General features: G+C 43.2%; 3 protein-coding genes across 3 annotated transcripts in view; 1 reads left to right on the top strand and 2 right to left on the bottom strand.

The window, feature by feature from the left end:
* LOC135079492 (lachesin-like) overlaps positions 1-7,835 on the top strand; it is a 173,523-nt gene extending 165,688 nt beyond the window's left edge. Inside the window, exons 4-9 of the mRNA XM_063974149.1 lie at positions 1,264-1,400; positions 2,874-3,014; positions 3,643-3,736; positions 4,840-5,033; positions 5,610-5,742; positions 7,690-7,835. Of these exons, the coding sequence (XP_063830219.1) occupies positions 1,264-1,400; positions 2,874-3,014; positions 3,643-3,736; positions 4,840-5,033; positions 5,610-5,742; positions 7,690-7,835 (845 nt within the window). The remainder of the gene's footprint in view (positions 1-1,263; positions 1,401-2,873; positions 3,015-3,642; positions 3,737-4,839; positions 5,034-5,609; positions 5,743-7,689) is intronic.
* Positions 7,836-10,866: 3,031 nt separating this feature from the next.
* LOC135079491 (WD repeat, SAM and U-box domain-containing protein 1-like) lies at positions 10,867-13,650 on the bottom strand. The gene is made up of 6 exons (XM_063974148.1): positions 13,567-13,650; positions 13,237-13,495; positions 12,957-13,121; positions 12,687-12,812; positions 12,124-12,245; positions 10,867-11,100 (listed from the first exon to the last, which is right to left on the bottom strand). The coding sequence occupies exons 1-6, from the start codon at positions 13,648-13,650 to the stop codon at positions 10,867-10,869; spliced, it is 990 nt and encodes a 329-aa protein (XP_063830218.1).
* Positions 13,651-24,264: 10,614 nt separating this feature from the next.
* On the bottom strand, positions 24,265-26,107 carry LOC135079490 (probable cytosolic iron-sulfur protein assembly protein CIAO1 homolog). Its single transcript, XM_063974147.1, has 4 exons — positions 25,929-26,107; positions 25,200-25,378; positions 24,475-24,635; positions 24,265-24,336 (listed from the first exon to the last, which is right to left on the bottom strand). The coding sequence occupies exons 1-4, from the start codon at positions 26,105-26,107 to the stop codon at positions 24,265-24,267; spliced, it is 591 nt and encodes a 196-aa protein (XP_063830217.1).
* Between the last annotated feature and the right edge of the window lie 1,682 nt (positions 26,108-27,789).

Raw genomic sequence — 27,789 nt, 5'->3', positions numbered from 1 at the left:
TAAAGGCAACGTCTTCTTGAAATAGCACTGAGGAAACTTTGAGTAATATGCTGATATTTTTTATTTATTATCCTAATTTTTAAAGTACGTTTACCAAATAAATGTAGATAGTTGTAACATAAATATTAGATGCCTATGCTAGTCATGACGTGACACAAAATTTGTTAAAGATCATGCGATTAAAAAGTAGAGTTGAGTATAATTTATATCCAACTATCACGCTAATGAATTAGCCTAGTCTAAATAAAACTTGTACTCACTGTGTGGTCTACATAACGAGTAAACATACGTACAGACAGTATTGAAATGTCCAGTCCATGAATCCGAAAAAAAATGATCGCCCAGTCACTTGCATTACCCTTAACTAAAGTGGAGCCCGCAACCAACCACGCTGATATGTGCGAGAAGCACTAGAGCTACGATTAATGTTCAATAATCAAAGTCATGGGTAGACAAGCTCTCCGCTGCGGCCGTAGCATTGTAGCTCGTAGCTGTAACTGTAGCGCCGTAGACCAGTAGGTCTAGACAAAATGCACTTTAAAATCGCAAACCAGTCGAAAGATGGTCGAAAAGCCTCTTTTTTGTTTTTTTGAATGAAGTTTTGACAGATTTGATTTTTGATTTGATCAAAAAGTGCCACTTGTCTAAGGGGGCAAGTAGCTAGGCGCGGCGGTTTATTTCAGTGACTAGCGGCCGCCCGCGACTCCGTTCGGGGTGGAGTTTCGTAAAATCCTTTCTTAGCGGATGCCTACGTCATAACATCTACCTGCATGCCAAATTTCACACCGATCTATCCAGTGGTTTTGGCTGTGCGTTGATAGATCACTATATCAGTCAGTCAGTCACCTTTGAGTTATATTATATTTAGATTTACAACAGAACTAGGCTTCATAAATATTCCCTTTACACTAATTCTACATTAACTGTGATCACTCCAGCATCTGTCACAATTGAAATGTTTTACTAGCCTATAGATCACCGAGGCATTGTGCTAGTGTGTAATGGAATATTGGGATACGTTACTGCATAGCTCGCATAAATATTTATAACTTTGTACATTTTAAAGCATGTAAACCTTTGAAAAAGAGGCTGACAATAGTGACTGAGTTTCTTGCGCTGCTTCTTCTCAGCACTGGCCCATTTATTGTCCTGAAGCAGTGGTAGGGTTAATACTGGGACGTGTAAAAGTGCTTTTTTTAAGCCTATTTACAGAAATAAATCAGTTTTAATGAGTTTTAGTTTTTAATATGGTTGTCGTTGCAGTGTTGTCGTGCGGCGAGGCGGGCGGCGGCGCGCGGGCCAAGCGCTACGTGGGGCTGTACACCGGGCCCTACTTCGACCCGTCCGCGCCCAACAACATCACCACGCAGCTCGGCACGCACGCCTACCTGCCCTGCAAGGTAACTCACTACTGCATCACTACTGAGATTGTCACCAAATGCACAACAGCCCAAATATGAAACACAATTTTAGCTACCTATAGAACCGGGTAACCAGACGCAGGTTAGCGTAACATCCCTACTTTGTCAATTTAGCTGAAAACTGTCAACGCAACGTCAAAAAAGTAAAAAGAACGCCGAAATGGACAAAAAAATCTTGAACCGTGACCGTATTAAGACTTGATATTATAAGTAATTAATTTTAGGTACAATACGGTTAATAAACTTGATAAATTAATTTAAAATTTTAATAGACTTTGGTAAGACCAGCTCGCACTAAGCGTTTCGATAACTCTTTTAGAATGCGAACAGATAGGGACTGGATTTTCTGCCTATTGCTATCTTTCCCGAACACTATAATCCGGGCCTTTTCAAGACGCACTTACAGGGCAGATATTATGTACCATCCTAGACTGCGTCTCACTTAACACCAGGTGCGATTGCGGCCAATTACCTGCCTTGATCTGCATTAAAAAACTCGTAGGTACTTTAACTTGTCATGTTAGGCAATATGATCTTTCTAGGCGGTGCACATTACCTACTATTGTTCGTGAGTTAGTCATAATACTCTTAAACCTACATCCGACACTCATACATACTCTATCTGTAACATAGTAAATCGTTGTCTCCAACTTAACTTGCTCGAAAATACATACGAAAACGTTCTCCTCTGTTTCTCTTACACCCTCATATAATATTAACGTGCACATTCATCTTTCTGTACTGTACTGAATCGAGGATAGAAGTAAAACCGTTTCAGAAGCAATTTTCGTTGCGCCGGGTCATTTGAATAATTTTGAGCTCTAAATTCATCATAGTCGCTGCCCGTGAATTATTGCCTCGCTCCGATATTGATTGTAATCTGCGCTATAGCATGCTGTCAGAAGCACAGAACTGCCTCACAATTTACATTTAAGCTCCAATATCGGTATATCAAATAATTTATAGGTTTACTGGAATACTCGTGTTTAAAGGTTTCTGGCAAATTCTGCTGTAGCTTACAATTTGGTTCACCCTATAATAGTAGGTAAATGCATTGCAGGTATTAGGAATTGCTTTCATTTCTGTAGGTACCTATTTCACAATGTATTTAATAGAGCTTTTCAAGCTTATTGTCTCTTTTATGTTTACATAATTAAATAATAGGCTTCTATGATACCTTGTTAAAATAATTACATCGTTATTCACAGTGAAGTTCATAAATATATTGGCAGTGCCAATATTTCAAAAGATTGTAGCACAGTAGCACAGTCAATACTGCGTTACCACAACATATTTATAAATAGCTTATAATTATGATTACATTTTATTGATGTTTGAATTTGTATTGAAATAACGCTAACAATATAAACCTCTTATGTACCTATTATATTGCCTCATTCTTATACATTTATGGTTGATAAACATTAACCAAGATGGTGGTGTCAATTGCAGGTTCGGCAGCTGAGCAACAAGTCGGTGTCGTGGATCCGGCGCCGCGACGCGCACATCCTCACGGTGGACCGCTTCACCTTCATCGCCGACGAGCGCTTCCAGGCCTTCCTGGTCGAGGCCACCGACACCTGGACCCTGCAGGTTCGTGCCATTTGAATGCACATCTAGGTCATCTAGGTACAAGCATTCAAAATTTTACAACTCACGAAAGAAGACTTTTAAAATAAGTGTCTTATGCGCCACCTTTTCAAACTTCAACTCCTAAGACAATTCCTACCATAAATACCTGCCTACTTTTGATAACATAAAGTCAATAAAAGAAGCCAATAACAGTTGTTCGCGCTTTGCAGACGCGATGGAATTCTATAAATAAAACTCGGAAACTGCTTATTTCGTTGTATTCTTGAGACGTTACAATTTTGATGTTGTTCGATCGGACTCTTAAAGACAAGTGAATTTACACAGTGGTTAACTCATTAAAATATTGACTGACAAAAATTATAAGGCAATTACATACAGTAGTTATAATATGAGTAGGCGTAAGTAGGGCCGCAACAAGAATAAATTTTGTATACATCTATACAGCTGTAGTCAGCAATATTTTGTAATGTTAGTACCAAACTGTTTTCTCTTCTTTCCTTTTAATCATTACTTTTTATCATTTATCATCATTACGTTAAAAATTTTTTCAAAAGTAGTTTAAATATCATACACATGATCTACTAGCTAAGCTTGCAGCAGGCAACTGATAGACATTGTCTCGTTCCAGGTGAAGTACGTGCAGGCGCGCGACGCCGGCGTGTACGAGTGCCAGGTCGGCACCGAGCCCAAGATGAGCCACTTCGTGCAACTCAACGTTGTTGGTGAGTCACCTCATGTCTACATCGTTTGTTCGTTACAGCTAAAAATTATGTCTTCTGCTGGACGTATTCACAAACATTACTATGAGGTCTCACAGTGCGCGTGGATGCACAGGGTGACACACGAACCAATCACAGAGCTTTATTCAACGCTGTGCGTTCGATTTGCTGCTTCACTTAAGCAAGCATCGTTTGTGAATACGGGCGAAAGGCTTCCCCCAAGGATTTCCATAACGACCGGTCGGACACCGCCCACGTCAAGGCACCACCCGCTATCTCTACATATAAAGCACTTACTGGCTACTTGTTCTTTGGTCATAATAACTTAAGATCCTGCTCCCCAAAGCCCTACGACTATTTACTTCTAATAGAAAAATAACAGGATATTGTTTCCCTCTCCTACACCAACAGGGTCCATAATTTGTGTGTAATGTAAACCACCATACCAAATATTGTAACATTATGGATGCAATAAATTATTGAGTACCTACTGAAAAAAGTCTCACCGTGAAAAGTGTATTTAATTCTCAACCTTTGATTTTGTAGATTTGACAATAGTTATTTTTTACAAGCTTTATATTGACTTCACTTGTTAGTATGTGTGGGACAAATCTTGCAACTGAATTTAAGACCAGTTCTCCTCAACCGATTGAGCTGAAATTTGGTACACTTATGTAAGTACGATGACAATGCAATATTATGGTACCATTGAGCTCGTCTGATGATGGAGTCGGGAGGTGGCCATAGGAACTCCTAAACAAAACAGCGGAAACTCATCGAGTTTGGGTTCGTTGGATTTGTCTTTTCGAGCACTTTAGTGTTAGATAATGTCCAGGGTCCTGAGATTAAGATATAACTAAAAAGTGTAAAATAAAATTATAATAAAAATAAACTTTTTTAAAAACAAGCTTTTATTCTGAATTTCGAAAGCTTGTAGCGCAAACAGAGAAAAAGAGGAATAAATTCCATGCGCGATACAAGCTTTCGAAATTCAGAATAAAAGCTTGTTTTTAAAAAAGTTTATTTTTATTATAATTTTTTACCATCGCACTTTGCATTGTTTTGAACTAGTGCCTATGGTATAAGCTGTGATGTCTGCGTTTCAGTGCCAAAGATCGAGATCATCGGCGAGTCGGACATCTACGTGAAGGCGGGCACGACGGTGTCGCTGAAGTGCGTCATCACGCAGGCGCTGGAGGAGCCGGCCTACATCTTCTGGTACCACAACGACGAGCGCGTGCTCAACTACGACAAGAGCCTCGTCGAGATCCGCATGGAGCGCGTTGCGCCCGACACCACGGTCAGTCTCCTACACTCTTACTATAAAGATAATGGCCAATAACGGGACACCTTTTAACATTAATTAAAATACATAACAAAAAAATATTCATTGTACCTACTTAGCCCTGAAAACCGAGTTAGTTTTCGATTTGCAGCTAAAATCAATTACCTAATTTATTAATTAAGCAAGTGAAATAGTAAGACACGGGTCTTAACGCGACGTTTATTAATGAGTTACATTATGTACTCACGGCTTGACGTTTCGGTTGCGATGCTGCAGCCGTGGTCACAAGCAAACTGCTTGTGACCACGTGTGTGTGTGTCCTACTATTTTAGTTGAAATGGAACGCGAAAGTTTAAAATCTTATATTAAGCAAGTGACTTTGCGAACTAATGACATCATTGGTTTCTTTTGTCATATAAAATCTTTTGAAAGCACCGTTTCGAAAGTTCATAAAAGTACACAATGTCAATTGACTAGACTTGTACCCTGAATACTGACGGAAGTTTTTGAAACGATCGAGTTAGATTTTAGAACAAAAAAGAGAAACTTAATCGTAAGACTGACAAAACGTGTTTCCCTTATTCCCGACAGGTGGGTAACCTGATCATCTACAGCCCGCGGCGCGAGGACTCGGGCAACTACTCGTGCTCGCCCTCCAACCTCGACTCCGCCTCCGTCGTGCTGCACGTGCTCAGCGGTGAGTGCTCCGACGCCGCAAATACTGGCCACACTATTTTATTATCTCTACCAAATGATACTCAAAGGACCTTTCGATAATTTCTGCAAGGTCTGAAACTTTATGAGTGTAGGGGAGACTGGGTACGATTGTAACAGGGTACCCAGGTGAGGGGTACAAAGAGAACGACATGACGTGGGCGACAAGACAAGCAAGGCTGTATGGATTTGTCGTCCGCATGTTCTTCCCGTTGTACCCCTCATATACCAAGCAACGTTCGATAATATTTGAGTTATCACAACCGTACCCACTCTACATACTCATTGAAGTCACTTATAATTGGTGACGTAAATTGCCATAGCTTGGTTAGTTCCGAAGAGATCTGGGGGCACGGTAGTGCCCCCGCCAAGTCGAGCGCGAAGCAAACACTGCCGTACCATCCTTTACTGGAACCATTTCGCCGCATTTTCAGGCCCCTATTTGAGAACCTCTGGATAAGACCAGAACGCAGAAATTTTCGTCATCTAGTAAGCTATAATCACGTACTTAAAATCCAAAATTTCAAGTCTGTTGGTCATTTAGTTCCGAAGTTAAGCGAAAGCAAAGTTTCGCATTTACGACACTCACTCACTGATAATCATCAAAATAGAACTAGTACTTCCCATAAACTCAGAGAGCTGAAATTTGGTACAGAGTTAGGGTTTAATGGCCACATAAAGGGAAAACTATAAAAACTAGGAAAATCGAAGATCTGGAGTAACACCACATTCATAATAAATACTACTCCGGCACCGTGGTATTCGCCTGTATCGCTCACCGCTAGATGGCGCTAGCACTAGCAAGCGGTGTCCAGATTTTTTTCCTTTCTAGAGCCCCCCGTCGACTAAGTTGAATGTTGTGTAATTTGCATTTCGTTGATTTCGTTTATTATATTGTAAGGTTCGCTAAGGTTATATTATTAAAACAATTCTGATTCGTTGTCCATTTTAAAGGTCGTTGAGTTTATTTGTGTTTAATATCGTAAAAAATGTTGATAAAACGACGACGTTAAATAATATTGCAACTTTCTACAAAAAGAAGTGAAATCCCATCAAAAACATTCTGTAAAAAACTAGCCAAGTCTCGATGGAGCTGCTTGTTTATCTCTAAAAAGTAATGAAATCTAGACAAAGTCGTGCCAAGTCTATGGTTCCTTACTGCGATTTCTTTATTATTATAGTTAATGTTGTGTGACTTGGCCGTTGAAGGGTACAAAACCAGGTAATCCATGACACCATTGCACCAATCTGTCGCCAGAACCGCTACCCATTGGCGATGGAAAATTGCCACTTGGAAAACGTTGATTCAATAACCAGTCAATTGTAGGCTTAATAAAGCTGCGTATTTCAATAATACTTATTGTATGATTATCTTAATAAAGATTGTTCAACGGCCAAGTCACACAACATTAACTATAATAATAAAGAAATCGCAGTAAGGAACCATAGACTTGGCACGACTTTGTCTAGATTTCATTACTTTTTAGAGATAAACAAGCAGCTCCATCGAGACTTGGCTAGTTTTTTACAGAATGTTTTTGATGGGATCGTTTTTACCCTCTTCATGTCCGGTGCAGTCGAGCAACCCACCACCACCCATGGCCATACCAACCTTGCGATTATACTGGCCGAATCGCGGGAGGTGTGCGAGGAATGAGGGCTATCGTTTTTATACTTAACAGTTGGCACCCCTGGCGATTGACAGGACCTTACTCTACAGTGGCGCCATCTTGATGAGTGCAAATGCGATAGTCCTCCTACCACTTTAGCGCTCACTAGTTGGTGCCACTGTCTTCGCTACTAGCAAGTGACAGGACCTTACTCTACAGTGGCGCTAACTGGTGAGCGCTAAAACGATAGCCCTCATTGCGGCTGCCGAGGGCAGATAGCACTCCACCGCGCCACACTTCTTCACTCCCTACAAGTTATTTACTCTTCGTCCTCCGCTCTTGTGCAGGCGAGCAGCCGGCGGCCATGCAGCACGGCAACGGCGCGGCGCGCGCGCCCGCTGACGTCACGCTGGCGCTGGCCGCGCTGGCCGCCGCGCCGCGCGCGCTGCTCAGGCTACTGGCGCTCGGCGCGCTCGCTCTCTTGTTCCTGTGAGTATGCTTGCGGCGAGCTGAGGAAACCCACGCATGTGTAACATTTGATGCATACCGCATAAAATGTAGATAAAACCACGTTGGTGAAATGTACCTCCTCCTGGGCAAAAACACTTCGTTGCAAAAGGCTCAGAAAAGCTATAGAAGTAAAGCATTCCTGTTGCCTGATTTTCTCACACAATTCTATTATTGATAAAAGAAAAATTTTCTTTTTGGACTTTTATCCACTAAGGGAACAGACGATCTGATGAAGGTCGCGAGAAGCACCTGGATGTAGGTAGCGCAGGACTAGTCGTTGTGGACGGTTGGAGGGCCTTTGTCCAGTAAATGTCATTCGGCCGGAACGAACGATAATATTCCGACAAATTCACAAACATCATGGAAAGTTTGAGATGTGAGAATAATGGACAATTTGATACCATTCTCCAATAATTCGAAATCACAACTTTTCTAAGAAGACACCACTCTGGTCTACTTAATTAATTTTAAATTACCTGTAAATTACGATTTTTGGTCGCATTGTAATTGAAAAAAGTAGTTTAATTGAGTTGACAAAATAGTGACGTCACTTGCTTGTAGTGCCATACATAATGTATGGGAGTTTCGTTTTGACAATTTTAAAAAGTACGTCAATTGATTGGTGGTGTCAACATGTCTATTGTAAAGTCATAATAGGTATTATTATTATTTTTATACTTTTTAGTGTGCTGTGTCACGATGAGGACGTGGTTGTGGAACGCAAATAGCGGAGCGCGCGGTCGGGGCCGCCCCCCGCGCGTTGATGCTCCGCGAGCGCCGCCGCGGGCCCGGGCCCCGGGACTGCGGGCCCGGACCGCCTGGGACTGCAGGCCAGGGCCGCCCCGGCCCCCGGGCCCGCGGGCCGGACGCGGCCGGCGAGGCTGCCGCGGCTGCGAGCCGCACGTCCAGCACTACGCATGCGATGCCTAGTGACTTAAATTTAAACGTATTGTAAAAATTTCAAATACTATATTGATTAGGTAAGGACGATGTCGTATGCGATGTGATATGAACGATATGAGAATCGACGAGTTGCGAGGTTATTTGTATCGGTACTAAAGTTTATATTATTATGGGAAACAAACTATGTACATAGAGGGCGCGGCCGCCCGTCGCCCGCGTCTCGCTCGCATTTGTAAAGTTGTACATATTACTTATATTAAATTAATTACTGATACGATCGATAATATAATTATATCCCGGCCCGCGGCCCCGGCCCGCAGGCTGCGGCCGCGGCGGCGGGCCCTCGACTACTCTATAGAGACATCGAATCGCTCGAGCCGAGCGTCCGCGGGCGCCTCCTGGGACGCGTTACACAGTACAAACGTCGCAGGAATTGTGTAGCGTCGTGATTATGCGTTACTTTGTCGGCCCCGGGCCCGCCGCGCGCTCGCCGCCGCGCCCAGTCTCTCGTTGTTTTATAAATCCATTTGACGGCTGTTGTACATACCTCTCGGTGGATCCGTCGGAGGCGAGCGTGCGGTCGATATTTTAAAGTTTTCTTTACTTTATAAACGTCGTTTACGTTCAACTGAATAGTTTTATTGATACTGCTGAAATTCACGATTTTTACGATTTATCTAGCTAGATTAAGTGAATGGCGTTTATAGGTAAATTTTTATAGATTTATTGTGCTCGTCACTCGGAATTTAAAATACCTACCGTACTCGTCGTTACGTTCGAACCTTGGGTAACAATAGTAAACAAATACGGTGGTGGTGGTGACGGTAGAGGTGGTGGTGATGGTAGAAGTGGCGGTTTCATATAGTTAGAAGGGACATGGTGCCTTTTAAACTCTTGAAATCAGATTGCCAAAGAAACAGACACAATGTTTCAGAGTGACGGTACACTCCGGCTCTCTGCGCCTTCGTTCACAAGGGCTCAAAACATCTCTTAATTGTACAGCCGGTAACAAAATTAAATAACAACCTTATTCCTATAGGTGTAAGCAATATTTTATGTTTTCCTTAAGTTTGTTGCTGTTGGGCCTCCCTTGTGGCGCGTCGCAGGGCGCCGGCGTCTGTTATGTTAGTCTAAATCAATTACTTGTCAAACAGTGGTTCCGAGTTAAGTAAGTTTGGTTCGTTGACACTGTTACTGCCTCACTTGTAAATAATAATGTAAGTAATACAAATAAAGATGAAATCGTTGAAACATTGCTTCTGGTATCATTTCTTCCAATTTGATTTCTGTCATTTTTTTTTTATTTACTTTCACCCTTTCCCATAAGATAACAAACAAAATGATTTATTGGAAACTTTTATTTTCAAGAAACGAGTCAAACTCTCAAATTGAACATTTATATCAAACATGAAAATTGCAGATTAAAATATAGAATATTATAACAATATCATTGCAAAATTTAACTCATAAATATAATAACCTCACATTCGTGCATTCGATTTTAATTTATTAATATCAAATTTTAATAAAATCTTGTAATTAAATATTATGCTTTTAAAAATTAAGAAGATAAAAGTTTGCACACTTCTCAAGAATTACACGATCAGTCTTAACGAGCAGACTCTAATTTTGTAACATCGAATACAGGGTGGAATTTTGTAATGCCACCTGGAGGGAAAGTACCTACTCTTAATATTGTAGATAGAATTTTTTTCTCAAAGAAAACATTCCTTTATTTTTGAAAAGAAATAGAACTGCATTCAAAGATTTTCAAAAATTTGCTTGCCACACCCGGGAATCGAACCAACTAAAACCTGTTAAAAATGACACCCTGTATTTTTATTACATCGATCGTTAGGGTTAAGTATAAGGATGAAAATCTCCCTAACAATCTTGATAAATCAAATGAAAGGATAACCATGAAATCTTAAATTATTTTAATTATGTTACAGAAAATCGTATGGTAGTGAATTTTTGAATGCAGTTCTCTTTCTTTTCAAAAATAAAGGAATGTTTTCTTTCAGTAAAATTTTCTATCTAAAGTATTAAGAGTACTTTCCCTCCAGGTGGCATTACAAAATTCCACCCTGTATAATATTTCCGAGAGGAGGCTACTCGTCCCCGGCTTGGTCGCGCAGGAAGGCCCGCAGCGCGTCGCGCAGCGCGTAGTTGGGGTGCAGGCGCGCGTTGCGCAGGCGCCGGCCCGACAGCGGCGACGACCCGCCCGCCACCAGCCACTCGCGCAGCGCGCGCCGCTCGTACGAGAACCCGTCCGCCGCGCGCGCCGGCTCGCGCAGCAGGCGGTGCGACAGCGGGCACAGCAGCGCGTGCGGCGCCGCCCGCGCCTGCGCACCCAACCATACCTCACTCCGTATCCTTGCAAAATACTCATCATCATTTCAGCCATAGGACGTCCACTGCTGAACGTAGGCCTCCCCCAATGACTTCCACATCGCACGGTTGGTAGCGGCCTGCATCCAGCGCCTTCCTGCTACCTTTATCAGGTCGGTCCACCTTGTGGGTGGACGTCCCACGCTGCGTTTTCCGGTACGCGGCCTCCATTCCAGAACCTTGCTGCCCCATCGGCCGTCAGTTCTGCGTACTATGTGCCCTGCCCACTGCCACTTCAGCTGGCACGGCTTCGCACCAACCGTGCGATATGGAAACATTGTGGAGGCCTATGTTCAGCAGTGGAAGTCCTATGGCTGAAATGATGATGATGATGATGACTATTGACGTTCATAAGTGCCACTTGTGGTCTAAACTGAATAAATATTTTTGATTTTGATTTTGATTTTGATTTTTGATTATGATGATGATGAGGACGTTGGACAAAATATCCTGACACATTTTTGTTTTATAACTTCCTTTTCGTATTCTAAGCACAAGCAGGTAACAGTGCTTAACAAAGTAGGTTCCTACAGTAGTGATGCGGGAAGGTGAGTTTTGTTACGTCACATGTCACCCCTCCTGCAGTTCTACCACAGCATGAACCAACTCAGTTAAGCGCTGTGGCTGTAGACCCTTCTACTTCTCGCGCACCGTTAGCAAAGAACAGGGGAGGTACTACTCCCCTGAAGCCAGTCGTCGCTAATCGCTTGTTCAAACAACGAGCCACAGTCTGAGGCGGAGCCGCGAAAGAATGTCTAGGCCGTCTAGCTCGGACAATAACTCGCAGTTCCGTCCCAAAGACTTTGGGAGGACACCGTCTGGTTTTAGTGAGTAGGCCCTGCCCATCTGGCCTGGAGCCTCACATAACTGACTGGTTCCCCGGGCCAGAGGGTATGCAAATTCATGCATTTCCTGACGAAAACAAAGGCCCTTCTATTTCTCGTAGTTGTTTCATCGTGTCCTCGCTCGCTACTGACCAGCGCGGGCGGCGGGGGCGCGCGCCGCAGCCACTCGAGCTCGTCGCGCAGGCGCGCCCGCAGCGCCGCTCGGCCCTGGGCTTCCTCGGACTTCTCTTCCACTGCCACCTCCTCGTCCTCGCCTGTACAATTTAATATTTTAGTTTTCCTCGATAACTGATGTCCGAAAGTAAAACAGGTGAATAGCATTTTAACTTTATACAAAATACATAATAGAAAACAAAGGCAATGTTCAAGGGGTGTGAAGAACACAAAAGTCGCGTTCAATACCAATTATGTTGTACATTGCGCTACTGATAATGCTAAAAGAACACGGTAGTCATTATAGAAAGTACGGACGTGCTTGTCCTTGGAAACATTTAACAAGGTGAGTTTATAAATTGTTCCTGTACCTACCTATTTGTTAGAAGTTTCAGAAAGGTCGAGACAACAAAAATGTGGTAAATCATATAAAATATTAATAAAATAGGTGAAAGAAAAATACAATAACTTCGACTTGAAATATTTTGTGGTTATGTTCGAAATTAGAAACGTGACTCGTGAAGAGTCATGTTCATGCTCACTACAGCCGAAGACGGCGGCCAGCAGGTCGGGCACGGCGTCGTCCAGCAGCCGCGCGCCCGACAGCGCCGCCGCGCGCGCCGCCTCCTCCGTCTCCACCGCCAGCTCCGCCGACACCAGCCCCATGCCTGCGCAGAGCGAGCGGTCAACCCACCACCACCCATGGCCATGCCAACCTTGCGGTTATAACTGGCCGAATCGCGGGAGATGCGAAGAGCGAGCGGTCAGTGCGGTTCCAGCGAGCGCGGCCGGCGTGCATCAGGGAGGCGTACCCGGCGCTCGCGTGACGTACTCGCGCAGCCAGCGCACCACGCCCGCCTCGTCCCAGAAGCGCGGCGCGTCGGCGTCGTCGTCCAGCGCGCCCGCGCCCTCCGCCGGCAGCCGCCACAGCGCCAGCTCGCCGCTCAGCGTGCCCACCGCCACCAGGAAACCGCCGTCTGTCGACCGTTATATTTCTACCCTTTATATCACAGACAAAGGTTCTGTGATCTGTTCATGCGGCATCGCTCGGACAAGAAAGTACGAGAATTATTATTCATCGTGGTAATTTACCAGCGTCATCTAGCAAGGCCACAGCGGGCGCGCCGCCCGCGCCCCCCGCCGGCACCGCGGCCACCGCGCGCAGTTGCACGAGCCCCGCGCCCTCACCCCCGCCCCCCTCGCCCTCGCCGCGCCGCCCGCGCCACACGCGCGCCCAGCGGTCGCCGCCGGCCGACGCCAGCAGCCCCGCGCCGCCCCAGCGCACGCACGACGCGCCGCCGCCGTGCGCGTGCACCTCGCGGACCATGCGCATCTGCGCAGTTGCCGCCTCCTGGAATTATCATTTGTTATAGGGTGCCGCTCTCTCGGGCCCGGCCACGAAAGTCAAAATCGATGTTTCACCTCGTCGATCTCGATCAGCCACAGCCTCACGAGCGAATCGGCGCCGGCGGTGGCCAACAAATACGATCCCTCCCCGTCCGGCATGCCGGGCACGCTGCCGTTCGCCGCGAAGTCGCAGCTCTGGACGCCTGCTGGAGATACGAGCGCGTTAATGAGGACGATCGAACGTAGTACGGCGATGTGACCCCGCGGCCTGGCTTATGATTCTTGCCGAGATCGTGTGCCTGCGGCTCCTGATGCAAAGTACAAGGCGTCGGCGGCGCGGCGTGGATGACGAGCTCCCCGCTGGTGGCGCCCGTCGCCAAGATTCGACCGTCACTCGACCACGCACAGCACGTGGCAGCCTCCGCGTGACCTCCGTATATGCTGGAAAATAAATTTTAAGGTCGCATTATTAAAACTTATTTTGTACTTGTTTAGTAAGTAAAAATACAAATAAGATAAGGTCATTGTTCTCAGTATTCAAAAGAAAAACGTACTGTAATGGGTGGGGATCTGGGTCAGCGAGGTTCCATATAGGGGCAAGTCCATCGTCAGTTGCTAGTAGAAGAAGTGGCGGGCGGTGGGGGGAAATTCTGGCGCCACGCACCCCGCCGCCGCCGGAGTCGCCGCCGGCACCGTTACCGCTCGGCACCATCAGCGACCGCAGGACTATGCCCATCTAGAAAGAAGAGTAATGCATTACATAATCAAGATTTAATATCTACTAGCGGCCGCCCGCGACTTCGTACGCGTGGATCCCGTTTTACCCCCTTCATCTATCTTACGCGGTTAAGATTTTTTCATACAAATTTTTTTTCCCGCTAATTCCCGTTCCCGTTGGAATTTTGCAATATCCTGTTCATTGTAACTAAGTTTTAAGTTTACTAAGGTACCAACATGCCAAATTTCAAGCATCTAACTTAAACGGTTTAGATTTTTCATACAAAAGGATTTTCCCGCTAATATCCAAAAGGAAGTTCCCGTGGGAATTCCTAAGTATACTGTTACTTGCCCAGGAGTATGAAGAATAATTGTACCAAGTTTCGTTAAAATCCGTCGAGTAGTTTTTCTTTCTATAAGGAACATACAGACAGACAGACATACAGACAGACAGACAAAAATTTTACTGATTGCATTTTTGGCACCAGTATCGATCAATAATCACCCCCTGATAGTTATTTTGAAAATATATTTCATGTACAGAATTGACCTCTCTACAGATTTATTATAAGTAGAGATTATTAAACTTCAGTGAATAATAAGTCACGGATACCTGGACGTCCCACAGCAGCGCGCAGCCGTCCAGGCCGGCGGAGAGCAGCAGCGCGCCGCCCGCGCCCAGCGCGCACGTCAGCGCCGGGTACTCGTGCGCAGCCAGCGCTTGCAGCGGCGCCGCCGCGCCCTCCGCGCCCGCCGCGCCGGCCCAGCGGTACACGCGCACCTGCCCGTCGCTGAGCAACAAAGCTTATCAATATGACTATTGACTCAGTGTCGTCCGAGGAAGATTTAATTAACGCTACTGACATCGCCACTCTTGTAGCGGAGTTTTAGGCCGACCGACACTGTATAAAGTCTGTTCGCCGAGAGTTGATAAATATTATGAAATGTCTTGCAATAAATAGCGACTGTCGCTTAGTTATCGCATTCTGTATGGTGGCGGGCGTCGTTTGTCACAACGCGCACTGAGTACCATGGTACGAGCCACGCAGCTGTCGTCAAGCGCCCCGGCCGGCGGGCGGCGGCGGCCACAGCGTGACCACTTTTAGTAGATTTCTACTTTTTTGGTAGATTTGAGGCAAAGAGAACGATGATTTAGTAGTGCGAAATCGTTTAGTAGATTTTGGTAGATTGTTTAATTTACTAATTCACTATAAACTCAATGCCAATAATATCTGATTAAAAAAAAAAAAGTCTATCTTGTCTGTGGTAGTAAATAAATATGGAGTATTTTTGCCGGTCAACATTGTTTTTATTAAATCCAATTAAATCTCGAACATTTTGGTCCAAACGAGCTGGATTTATATACAACCAAATACATTAATAGTGCAAAGTAACAAGTACAGTAAAATCAGTGAAAATTTTGTGCGAATTCTACAACAACAGTGAGTTATACCGACCGCCATGGAATTTGATAAATTGGTAAAGTCACAGGTAAGCGTTTACGACAACATATCGAAGCTACTCCTAAACTACAAGAAAACGGGAAAAGAACGGCTAACTAAAGGGTTTGTTGAGGCACGGATGGAGATGGCCGACAAATATTGGGACAAATTCGAGCAACAACATAACACGTTGTTGTCGGCGGCACCTGAGTACCAACAAAAGTCGGAATATTTCACTAAAGACATCTATGAGCAGTGTTTTGATAATTATCTCGATCTAAAAACGCGTATGAAGGAAAAACTAAACTCATTTGAATGTACACAACCATCTAGTGTCGCAGCAAATAATTCCACAACAGAACAATCACTTTGTCCAAACATGAAACTTCCACCAATACAGTTGAGTACATTTTCTGGTGACTATAGAGATTGGCTGTCTTTTCGAGATGTGTTCAAATCATTGGTTCACGACAATACCTCTCTTAGCAATGTCAACAAGTGTCAATATTTGAAATCAAGTCTGAGAGGAGAGGCGGAGAACTTAGTTAAACAGATAGCAGTTTCAGAAGTCAACTATGAGATCATGTGGGAAATGCTCAACAATCGTTATAACAACAAGAGAAGTATAGTAAACACTTATATTGGAAAATTGTTTAACCTGAAACGCATTCAAACTGAATCTGCAAAAAACATTCGTGAAATTTTGGATGTAACAACTGAGTGTTTGGCTGTTTTAAAGAGCATAGGATTACCTACTGAGAGTTGGGATGACATTGTTGTATACACTATCATACAGAAACTTGATATTGAGTCGCACAGAATGTTTGGAATGACTTGTCACAATTTCTAGAATTCAGATTTCGCACACTTGAAGCTGTAAAGTCAAAAGATCATGCACATCCAAGAGTTGTACCTCCCACAAAGAGTTTTGCCACTGAAATGAAGTCACAATATAAAATGGTTTGTGGATATTGTAAAGAAGAAAACCATTACATTTACAATTGTAAAGAATTTTGTAAATTAGATCTTAGCCAAAGAAAACAGTTTGTTCAAACAAACCAAATGTGTTTTAACTGTCTTAGAAAAGGCCATGATGTCAAAACTTGTTTACAGTCCACTAGTTGTCGAAAATGTGGCCGAAGACATCACTCACTTCTTCACGGGTTTGTAACAAACACTGTCAATCCACAAGAACCTGAATCAGTGTCAACACACAACGCACAACTCAAGTCAAGTCATATTAACAACGGCATTAATACCAAAAATACAGTCATATTAACAACTGCATTAATACAAACACAATCACAAAGAGATGGCAGTTATCACACCCTAAGAGCACTTATTGATCAGGGGTCACAAGCGAGTTTAATCACAGAGTCAGCACGCCAATTTTTGGGCTTAAAGAGAACACCAATAGAAGGTACAGTGACAGGAGTTGGGTCAGCCACTTCCATCACAAAGGCAACAGTTGATTTTAACATACTTTCTAGAGGCAACAAGCAACTACCAGTAAGAGCTTATGTTTTAAAAACACTCACCTCATACATACCCCAGTACCCACATTCAGTTGATTGGCCTCAACTTAAAGAGTTAGATTTAGCAGACCCAACATTCCAGAGACCTGGAAAGATAGACATCATACTAGGAGCTGATGTGTTCGCCGAGATAATAAGAGAAGGAGTCAAGACTCTAAGGAACAACAACAACACACTCGTCGCTCAAGAAACATCATTGGGTTGGTTAATATCGGGATGTCACATGAACACAGCCAACAACTTATTGAGAAGAGTACACACACATCATGTCAAATTAGAAGTTGACACAATGCTACAACGTTTCTGGGAGCTAGAAGAGACGTCTGAAAAGAGAATTATGACAAAAGCTGAAATTCAATGTGAATCACATTATGACAAAACACACGTGAGATTAGAAGATGGATCGTATCAAGTTCGCATGCCTTTCAAAACCAACCCTCCAGACATAGGAGAGTCACTCGCGATTGCTGAGAAAAGATTTCATTTATTGGAAAATAAATTCAAGAGAAACCAAGATTTACACGAGAGATACACTGAGTTTATGAATGATTACATACAACAAAATCACATGGAGCCTGTTTCTACTGAGAATACTGAAAACAAAACATGCTACATACCTCATCAAGCTGTGATTAATGACCAACATCTAACTACAAAACTTAGAGTTGTTTTTGACAGTTCTGCAAAAACCACCAACGGCAAATCCTTGAATGACAATCTGTTGATAGGACCACCCTTACAGAATGAAATAAGAGATGTGACTTTAAGATGGAGAAGACACCAAGTTGTACTAATTGGTGATATTCGACAAATGTATAGAAGAATTCATCTGGATGAAAGAGACAGAGACTACTTGAGAATATTGTGGAGAGCAAGTCCTGAACAAGAATTACAACAATTTCGTCTTACAACTGTGACATACGGTACTTCATGTGCACCGTACCTAGCTATTAAAACGTTGAGACAACTGGCTGAAGATGAGAGAGGAAATTTTGAAGATCATATTATTGACACTGTACTGATGGACTTCTATATCGATGATCTTCTCACTGGAGCATACACCGTTGAAATGGTTAAGGATCTGAAACACAAACTTATAGAATTATTACAAAAAGGCGGATTTACATTACACAAATGGGCGTCAAACAGCACAGCAATAGAAGACACAGAGCAGACAAACCGTAAAATATTGGGAATTAACTGGAATGGCAACACAGATAAATTTGAATTGAAAATAGAGCTTCCTCCAGCAACCACAGAGATCACTAAGAGAACAGTGTTAGGTGATATTGCAAAGATATACGATCCTGCTGGATGGCTTGCACCTGTAGTCATTGTGGCTAAGGGAATTCTTCAAAAACTATGGATACAGTGCTATATAGTTATGTTACTAAGTGCACTGCTACCTTTATAGTATGCATTATTGTCTGTGACAGTTTGTTGTCGATGACAGCCTCCCAGTGTCTATGCATTGTAATAGATTGTGATACGTAATAAAACGTACTTTCAATTAATGTGGTGTATTAATTAATTACTACTACACAAAATAATTATAACATTTGGCGACGAGGATGGGATCAGTCATTCCATGAAATAAAAAAAGCTCTTGCCAATACAACTTCATTATCACATTTTGATAAAAATTCAACAATTATTTTAACTTGTGATTCGGCAGACAGTGGGGTGGCTGCTGTACTTTCGGTAAAAGATAGTAATAATGTCACGAAACCAGTGGCATTTGCGAGTAAAAAATTAAATGGCACTCAAATGAAATACCCAATATTAGAAAAAGAGGCATACGCAATAATTTTTGGTGTAAACAAATTTTATGAATTTCTGTTTGGACATAAGTTTATTTTAGAAACTGACAATGAAGCTTTAACAAAAATTTTAGGACCAAAACATGGCATACCAAAAATGGCAGCGAGGCGACTACAATATTGGTCAATTTTCCTAAGCGGGTTTGATTATGAAATCAAACACATAAAATCCAAAAATAACCCAGCAGATTATTTATCACGAGTGGCCACAACGGGTCAAGAAAATTGTTATAAAAATAATGACATTGTTGATAAAAGTTTTGAAAGTAACACAATTAATTATGTAAATGCATCTAATTTAAACATATTAAATTGGAAAACCGTTCAAACTGCAACAAAAGCTGATAAAATTTTGTGTGATATTTTAAGATTTTGTAGGGATGGTTGGCCTGAAAAAAATTGTTTAGGTGATGATTATGAACCATATTTTAGAAGAAAAAATGAAATCAGCCTAGAAAAAGAATGTTTACTTTGGGGGTACAGGGTTATAATACCTAAGAATATTAAGAAAAATGTAATGGATGAGTTACATGCTAGTCACTTGGGAATAAATCGCATGAAAGAAATTTCAAGATCGTATTTTTGGTGGCCAGAAATGGATAAAGAAATAGAAATGATTACAAGTAATTGTATTAACTGTTTGCAAAATCATAAAAATCCAGTCAAAAACAAACTAACTGTGTGGCCACAACCACCAGCGGTTTGGCATAGATTACATGCAGATTTTCTGGGCCCACTGTATTCAAAGATGTTTCTAGTAATAGTAGATGCTTATTCAAAGTGGCCAGAGGCTTTCATTATGAGTAATATTACAGCTCAAAAGACAATTGAAGTATTTAAAACCATTTTTATACGGTACGGGTATCCATTACATTTGGTGACCGATAATGGGCCTACATGGACTAGCGAAGAATTTAAATCTTTCTGTAAAATCACAGGCATCAGACAAACTTTTACCCCACCGTATTATCCTTCAACCAATGGGTTGGCAGAACGATTTGTAGAATCATTTAAGTCGCATGTTACGAAAATTGTAGAGAGTGGTAGAAAACTAGAATACGCGTGTAATTTGTTCCTCTTTGACTATCGATGTACAACCCACAAAACTACAGGCCATAGTCCAGCAAAATTAATGTTAGGGAGGGAGTTGAGATGTCGTTTCTCATTGCTAAGACCAAGTACTGCAAGTGCAAAAATTGATTTGGAACAAGTGAAATTAACGATAAGTAGTAAAGATAATTACAAAACATTTGCAGTGGGTGAAAAAGTAATGGTGAGAGACATGAGAAAATCTAAAAAAAATTGGTCATTAGGAAAAGTTCTTGAAATTATAGTTCCAGGGGTAACATATGTGGTAGAGGTAGATGGCTTGCACTGGAAACGACATGCCAACCAACTTCTACATTGTAGTCAAGACTTGTAACTTATAAATTTTTTTTTCTTTAAATAAGAAGTTATCGTTGTTTTGTTAGAGTTTCCTCTTATTATTATTTTTTTTCTCCGGTAAGTGGGGAAGAGTGCTATATAGTTATGTTACTAAGTGCACTGCTACCTTTATAGTATGCATTATTGTCTGTGACAGTTTGTTGTCGATGACAGCCTCCCAGTGTCTATGCATTGTAATAGATTGTGATACGTAATAAAACGTACTTTCAATTAATGTGGTGTATTAATTAATTACTACTACACAAAATAATTATAACACATAAATTACAATGGGATGATTACTTACCTCCTTTACTACATCAAGAATGGTTGACTTTCCGCAATCAGCTGATCAACATGCCTACAATTGAACTAGACAGGTGGATTGGGTTTACTGACAGCAACGTGAAGGTAGAGTTGCACGGATTCTCGGATGCATCTACCATAGCCTATGCAGCAGTAGTTTACTGCCGGGTGATCACATCGACTGGCATCACGGTGACAATGATTGAAGCAAAAACACGCGTAGCACCGGTCAAACAGGTGTCCCTGCCGAGATTGGAGTTGTGCGGAGCGGTGTTGTTGGCGAAGCTGCTCCATAGGATTCGACTTGCTTTAAGCATTCCACTTCAAAACACTTATGCGTGGACAGACGCCAAAATTGTCTTGGCCTGGCTGCAAAAGTCACCAAGTTGTTGGACTACCTTCGTTGCCAATAGAGCTACCGAAATTATAAACCTGATTGACAAGGACAGATGGTTTCATGTGCCCTCAATAGACAACCCTGCCGATGTAGCTTCCCGTGGTATCGCACCTGTTGACTTACCTGAACATCATCTCTGGTGGCATGGGCCATCCTGGCTGCGTGCTGATAGTGTGCTGCCTTTGGAGTCGGCGAGCTGCGTGGAACCTACAAATCTAGAAGAAAAAGTGTCAGTGAAAGTCAATATAGTGAGCCAAATCAGTGATAAGTGTGATACAAGTGGTAATGTATAAGACACTCATATTTTTGACAAATTTTCTAGTTTAACTAAACTTGTCAGAGTCATTGCTATTGTTTTCAGATTTTATAATTGTCTTAAACACAAAGTAAACACCAAATTAATGTCAGATTTCCCAAAGTACTTAACAACATTAGAGTTAAAAAATTCATTGTTAACGTTAATAAAAATATCACAAGCACAAAATTTAAATAAAGAAATTGATATTATAAAAAATAAAAAACAAAATGAATGTAAAATTTTTAAAGGGTTAAGAAAGTTGTGTCCATTTTTGGATGAACAAGACTTGTTAAGAGTTAAAGGTAGAATCAGTAATACAGATTTTAATTTTGATAAAAAGCATCCTATTATTTTAACAAAGAATTGTAAACTTTCATATTTAATTGTCCGGGATGCACACCACAAAACATTACACGGGGGCCCACAGTTGATGTTAAATTTCATTAATTCTAAATATCATATCATTGGTGCTAAATATCTTGTAAAGCTAATAATTAGAGAGTGCATTTCATGTTGTAGACATTCTGGTAGAACACATTCACAATTAATGGGAGATTTGCCCAAACATAGAGTTACACCTCAGAGGCCTTTCAGTATAAGTGGTGTGGATCTGGCTGGACCTATTACACTTAAGTTATTTAGTGGCCGTGGGTCAAATAGAACACAAAAGGCATATATTGTTTTGTTTATTTGCACAGCTGTTAAAGCTATACACCTAGAATTGGTCACCAGTCTGAGCACCGAGGCATTTTTGGCGGCTTTCAGGCGTTTTTCAGCCCGTAGAGGTCATTGTCAAAAACTAATTAGTGATTGTGGTACAAATTTTATTGGTGCTAGTAAATGTCTTAAAGAGTTGCATACAAATTTCTTAAAAAACTTGCCACCTGAAATTGCTGAAAGTTTAGCTCAGAATGGTACTGATTGGCAATTTAATCCTGCTGGTGCACCCCATATGGGTGGACTATGGGAGGCTAATATTAAATCTGTTAAAAAGCACTTGTCTAGAGTTTTAAGTGATACCAAATTAACTTATGAGGAATACTATACCTTGTTGTGCCAGGTGGAGTGTTGTTTGAACTCTCGTCCATTAACTGCTTTAAATAACGAATATGACATGGCACTCACCCCTGGCCATTTTTTGATTGGGGAAACACCTATATCAACACCGGACGACGATTTATCGGATGTTAAAGTACCTTATTTGCAGCGTTGGAAATACTTGCAACAAAAATTGCAATATTTCTGGAAACGGTGGAGCCAAGAGTATATAGTAACTTTACAAAACAGATACAAATGGACTAGTGTTCAGGAGAATTTAACAGTTGATGATATTGTGCTGATAAAAGATGACAGGTTGCCACCTGCAAAGTGGTTGATTGGCAGGGTCTTGGAGACTCACCCGGGTTCAGATGGTTTGACACGAGTAGTTAGCATAAAATGTAAAAATTCAATAATTAAAAGGCCTATTCATAAAGTTTGTTTATTGCCTGTGAGGTCTCCAGAACCCTAGAAATTTGTTAGATTTATTCACTACACAATGTATATTGTTTCTTTGTTTATTGATTTAAAGGTCTGTCGCCCTTTGGGGGGCTGAATGTTTAATTTACTAATTCACTATAAACTCAATGCCAATAATATCTGATTAAAAAAAAAAAGTCTATCTTGTCTGTGGTAGTAAATAAATATGGAGTATTTTTGCCGGTCAACATTGTTTTTATTAAATCCAATTAAATCTCGAACATAGATAATTGGTATTTTTAGAACATTCTTATAAATGGTACCTAGTCCAAAATTAAATTGTAACCGAGCCGAGAATCCAGGCCAAAAAAAAAAGGCCAGACCAAATAATCTACCAACTTTTTCATTATATCGACAAAAATAATTAGCGGGCCGCAATTTATAATGAGTTTAGAACCTCTGATATTTAATTTTTTTTATCAACTCTCGGCGAACAGACTTTAGGTGTGTTGACGACACGAAAAGAAGGAAAGAAGAAGAAGGGCTCCTGTATTAGGAGAGAACACACCTCGAAGCGGTTGAGAACAGATCCCCGTGCACTGAAATACAATTGATCGGGCCGGAGTGCGCGCGCTCGTGCCACACGCGCCGCGAGCCGTTCTCGTCCGCCTCGCCCTCGCCGCCCTCCGCGCCGCCGTCGTCCAGCTCGTCGTCGTCTACTGGCCCTATACCCTGGAATCAGGTGCGTTATGTGATTGTATTTCTTTAGAATTTGATTTTGTTTACGTTACAAATGAACACAGAATTGAGGTTTAAAATACTATAATGAGATAAAAAGCGATCGGGGAATTAGATCAAACCTCCAGATCTCCTAGACCAAAGTGTGCGAGTGCAGCACACGCCGGTTCCAGCTCATCATCGATAGTCAGAGACCCGAGCGACCACATTCGAAGTGATTTGTCGTTGGAACCTGCAAAAATTTTATTTTATATTTAAAATTCTACGAAGGACCACAGTGAATCGGTCATTTTATAGTATGAACTCTCACCGGTGATCATGTATTGCAAGTCGTAAGCGAGAGCCACACACGTGAGGTATCGAGGATGCGCCTGGACGATATGAACACACGTGCCCGAAGCCGCCTGCCAGAGGCGCGCCGTGCGGTCGAGCGACGCCGAGGCCAGCAGCGCGTCGTCGTCGGCGCCGCCCGCCCAGCGCAGGCTCGTGACGGTGGCCGCGTGCCCCTCCAGCGCGCCCGCCGCGCCCAGCGCCCAGCGACCCCCGTCTCGCGTCGCGCGCCACAACTGGATCTTGGCGTCGTGGCCGCCGGTCGCGGCGGCGCGCCCGCTTTCGTTAGCATCGGCACACATCGCACCTAGGTCATGCGCTCCGTCGATCCACGTGAGTGGAGTCGGATTGGTTTCCTCGTTACCGCCTCTACATAAATCTGCAAAACCATAGAGAAGGCTTCCTCGTTTACATGATACATGCATGACACCGACTATGTACGGTAGGTACTTCGAATGCAAATTTTCGGGCAGCTTTTGCAAGAGAAATAGGATACGGAACGTAAATACCCACCTACCAAGTCGAAGACCTTGAGCACGCCCTCGGTGCAGGCGGTGAGCAGCAGCGCGCCGCCGGCGGGCGCGGCCACGGCGTGCAGCGCGCCCTCGTGCGCCGCCAGCCGCGCCAGCACGCACGCGCGCGCCACGTGCCACACGCACAGCACTCCGTCGTCGTGACCTATGGTAATAAAAACCGCGGGCGAAGCCGGGGCGGACCGCTAGTATTATTAATAAATCGGATAACTTGAAGAATTTCTCCTATATAACAAAACTTTCATAAGTTTAGATAATATTATCAATTATGTCTTTATAAATACTTTTACGCACGAGAATTAAAGTGACCGACATAGCTCGCAGAATTGTTAAAATCAAGTGGCAGTGTACGGGGCACATAGCTCGTAGATACTAGTGGGGCAGAAAAGTTCTCGAGTGGCAACCAGGGGCCGGAAGACGTAGCGCGGGCAGGCCTCCTACTGACGATCTGGTGAAGGTCGCGGGAAGAACCTGGACGCGGGCAGCGCAGGACCAGTCGTTATGGTAATTTTCGGGGGATTCCAGTCAGCCTGTGACCACGGCCGGTGCAACTCGGTCGAAACGTCAAGCAGGTAATATTTCAATGTTACCTATCCGCGTATCGCGTTAAAACCTGTTTAAATTAATTCAATCTTCGGGGGAGGCCTTTGTCCAGCAGTGGACGTCATTTGGCTGAAACGAATGAAATATTATGAAAATGTGTGGGTACCTGCGAGCAGCCTCGTGCCGCCCACCCAGCAGAGCGCGCGGGCGGCGGCGGCGCGCGGCGCGGCGAGCGTGCGGCGCGGCTCGAGCGCGCGCCCGCCCCACACGCGCAGCGCGCCGTCCACGCCGCTCGACGCCAGCAGCGCGCCGCCCGGCGACCAGCGCGCGCCCGTCACGCCGTACCTTACAACGTCATCATCACTATACTCCGTCGCTACGGCGTCAATACGACCATAAATACCTACCTAATTCTAAGTTAGTACGTTCTATACGAGTACTTTAATAGTTAATTTTTGAAGTAGCCACTATCGTAGCGTTGATATCATGATGACTGTCACAACACAATAATTATGTTAACCATACTCATTTGTATTTTTGGTTCCTAAAGTGAAGGACGACCCGGGTAAACAGTTACAACATCACGCGATCAAACACATCGACCTGTGCCCGACATACATATTTGACTAGCTCCCTCGATACTAAATGGTCAAATATCGGAAATCGGTTTTCTTTCACGCCCATACTGTTGCTAACCACTCGGCTACGAATTTACCAGCACGACTAAAACATATTGTTCAGATTGCAGACAGCAGATGTAAATCTAACTAATATTGTCAAATGAGGTAACATTATCAAAATATTTACAAATAACTGTTGATCCTTATAATATAGATCTCTTTAATTGTTCACTGCAGTGCAGACAGTGTCCTATTAAATAACGATGCATACTCACCGGTGTGCGTTTCGCACGACGGCGTCCTCGGCCCAGCCGCCGCCGCCCGCCCAGCGCCACAGCCGCAGCGTGCGGTCGCCGCCGCCCGCCGCCAGCCGCGCGCCGCACGCGTCCGCGCACGTCACCTCGCCGCGCAGCGCGCGCACCGTCTGCAGCAGCCGAGGCTCGCCCACCTCCATCAAGCCTGCCCCGGCTGCTCTCACGCACACGGGACCATCGACCGGGAGCGTGACTCAGCTGCAGCCCACTGGGACCGATTCCCAAATTCCGCTATCCCAGACCTTTGCTTCAACCGGTACCGAAGTATATTGGGTCATACATACGCACTCCTTCGGATGTAAAGGTAAAGGCCAATTTTCACTTTCGCTGATTCACTGTTATTTTAATTTAACCGAAAACCAAAAATAAATACTCCGTTTACACTGATCACTGGTGGATTAAATAGCTGCTTACACGCACAAACGGAAAAAATAGGATGAATTCAATCCAGAGTCAAATTGACACTAAAAGTTTGAACCGCACCCGTCAAGGTTGGTTGGAAAGTAAGTGGATATTATTAAATGCTACCTGCGACCGTAAGCCCGTAAGCCCGCAAGCAAGGAGTGACACCTGGCGCGGTGGGCAGCGAGTGGCGTGAAGCGCGGAGGAGCCGCCACTGCTGACGTGGCCGGACCTCTGTATCGATTACCGCCTGCGACTGACTTAAAAACCCTCACGCGACGCCTCAATTATTAATTTATTACCGACCTGTTGTTGGTCAATCGGCAAATGGATGTTGATTATAAAATCTATACCCACTGTCATTAGTTTTGTTTGTGCTAGTGCTACGCTTAAATGCTTATTTTTATTGTTAGTAGCAACAATTATTCAAAAACTTTCAGAAATAGGTACATAGGTCATTAACAAAAATAATCCCATAGTTGCCCTTGCACACTAAGGACTCCGTATAATCTCTTCTTTTCTTTCTTCTCACTCTCCCTCTCTTACATTGTTGTATCAAGTGGATGTCTGGATAAAAGTAACAAGTCGAAATAAATAATTCTGATTAAAAGTTGAAGTTCGAATAACTACACTCTTCGACTCTCACCAAAGGACAGTGGCAGATCCCGATAACATAAGAGTCTTCCGGCGACTTGGCCTATTTTAGTTTGGTCCACGGATTAAGACGCGGATTGAATTTTTAAATAATATTTTTTCTTCCAGTGTAGGTACGGGCGGGAGGCAGTGGTTGTAAGGCACCGCTCCCGTGCCCGGGATATGCGCTCAGGAAGGGAACTAACTCCCCAGTGAGCCTAGAGTCCCTATTCCCTAAGACACTAATGCCCGTTTTCACCATCAATCCCTAATTTTTGAAATGACCCCTATGAAAACAAAATTCATTTGTTATGTTACCATAGGACCCCTACTTAATTATAAATATTAAGTAATTAATTATAAATTACTTATTATAAATTATCTGTATTGTATAACTTGTTGGCACGTTGGACTTTCTGTGAGCCTTCAAGCAGTGTATAAAAAGAAATAAATAAAAAAGCAGACTCACCGGACTGACCGGACTGATCATAGCGACGGCTAATAAGGTGCCTTGGCCGCTGTGGGGGGAATGAGACACAACGACAGACGGTTGATATCCGGGTCGCCGCAACGCGCGGGTAACTGGGCCCACCGTCAATATGCATGAAAATCTATTGTTTAATAATGGGTGGTAATTAAACCGGCTTCTTTTTAATGATATTATTCATGTAACTCGGTATGGCAAGACATACTGAGGCCACAAAATAAGACAGAAGGTAAACTCCATACAAAGCGCGCTCGAGCTACGCAGACAGACACCGCTCGCGTAAAGCTGGAGTGGCATAAA

The sequence above is a fragment of the Ostrinia nubilalis genome, chromosome 16 (genome assembly GCF_963855985.1).
Source record: "Ostrinia nubilalis chromosome 16, ilOstNubi1.1, whole genome shotgun sequence".
Lineage (NCBI taxonomy): Eukaryota > Metazoa > Arthropoda > Insecta > Lepidoptera > Crambidae > Ostrinia > Ostrinia nubilalis.
This window is presented reverse-complemented; position numbering and strand designations above follow the sequence as displayed.

Bases quoted from the DNA above. Each gene is read 5' to 3' on its own strand.
- LOC135079491 (XM_063974148.1), bottom strand. From the start codon at position 13,650: ATGCCGGACGGGGAGGGATCGTATTTGTTGGCCACCGCCGGCGCCGAT. The intron at 13,496-13,566 runs GTGAAACATCGA...TGATAATTCCAG, and splicing joins GGCTGATCGAGATCGACGAG to GAGGCGGCAACTGCGCAGAT. The intron at 13,122-13,236 runs GTAAATTACCAC...AACGGTCGACAG, and splicing joins GGCCTTGCTAGATGACGCTG to ACGGCGGTTTCCTGGTGGCG.
- LOC135079490 (XM_063974147.1), bottom strand. From the start codon at position 26,107: ATGGAGGTGGGCGAGCCTCGGCTGCTGCAGACGGTGCGCGCGCTGCGC. The intron at 25,379-25,928 runs GTGAGTATGCAT...TGACGTTGTAAG, and splicing joins GTCGTGCGAAACGCACACCG to GTACGGCGTGACGGGCGCGC. The intron at 24,636-25,199 runs GTACCCACACAT...TTATTACCATAG, and splicing joins CGGCACGAGGCTGCTCGCAG to GTCACGACGACGGAGTGCTG.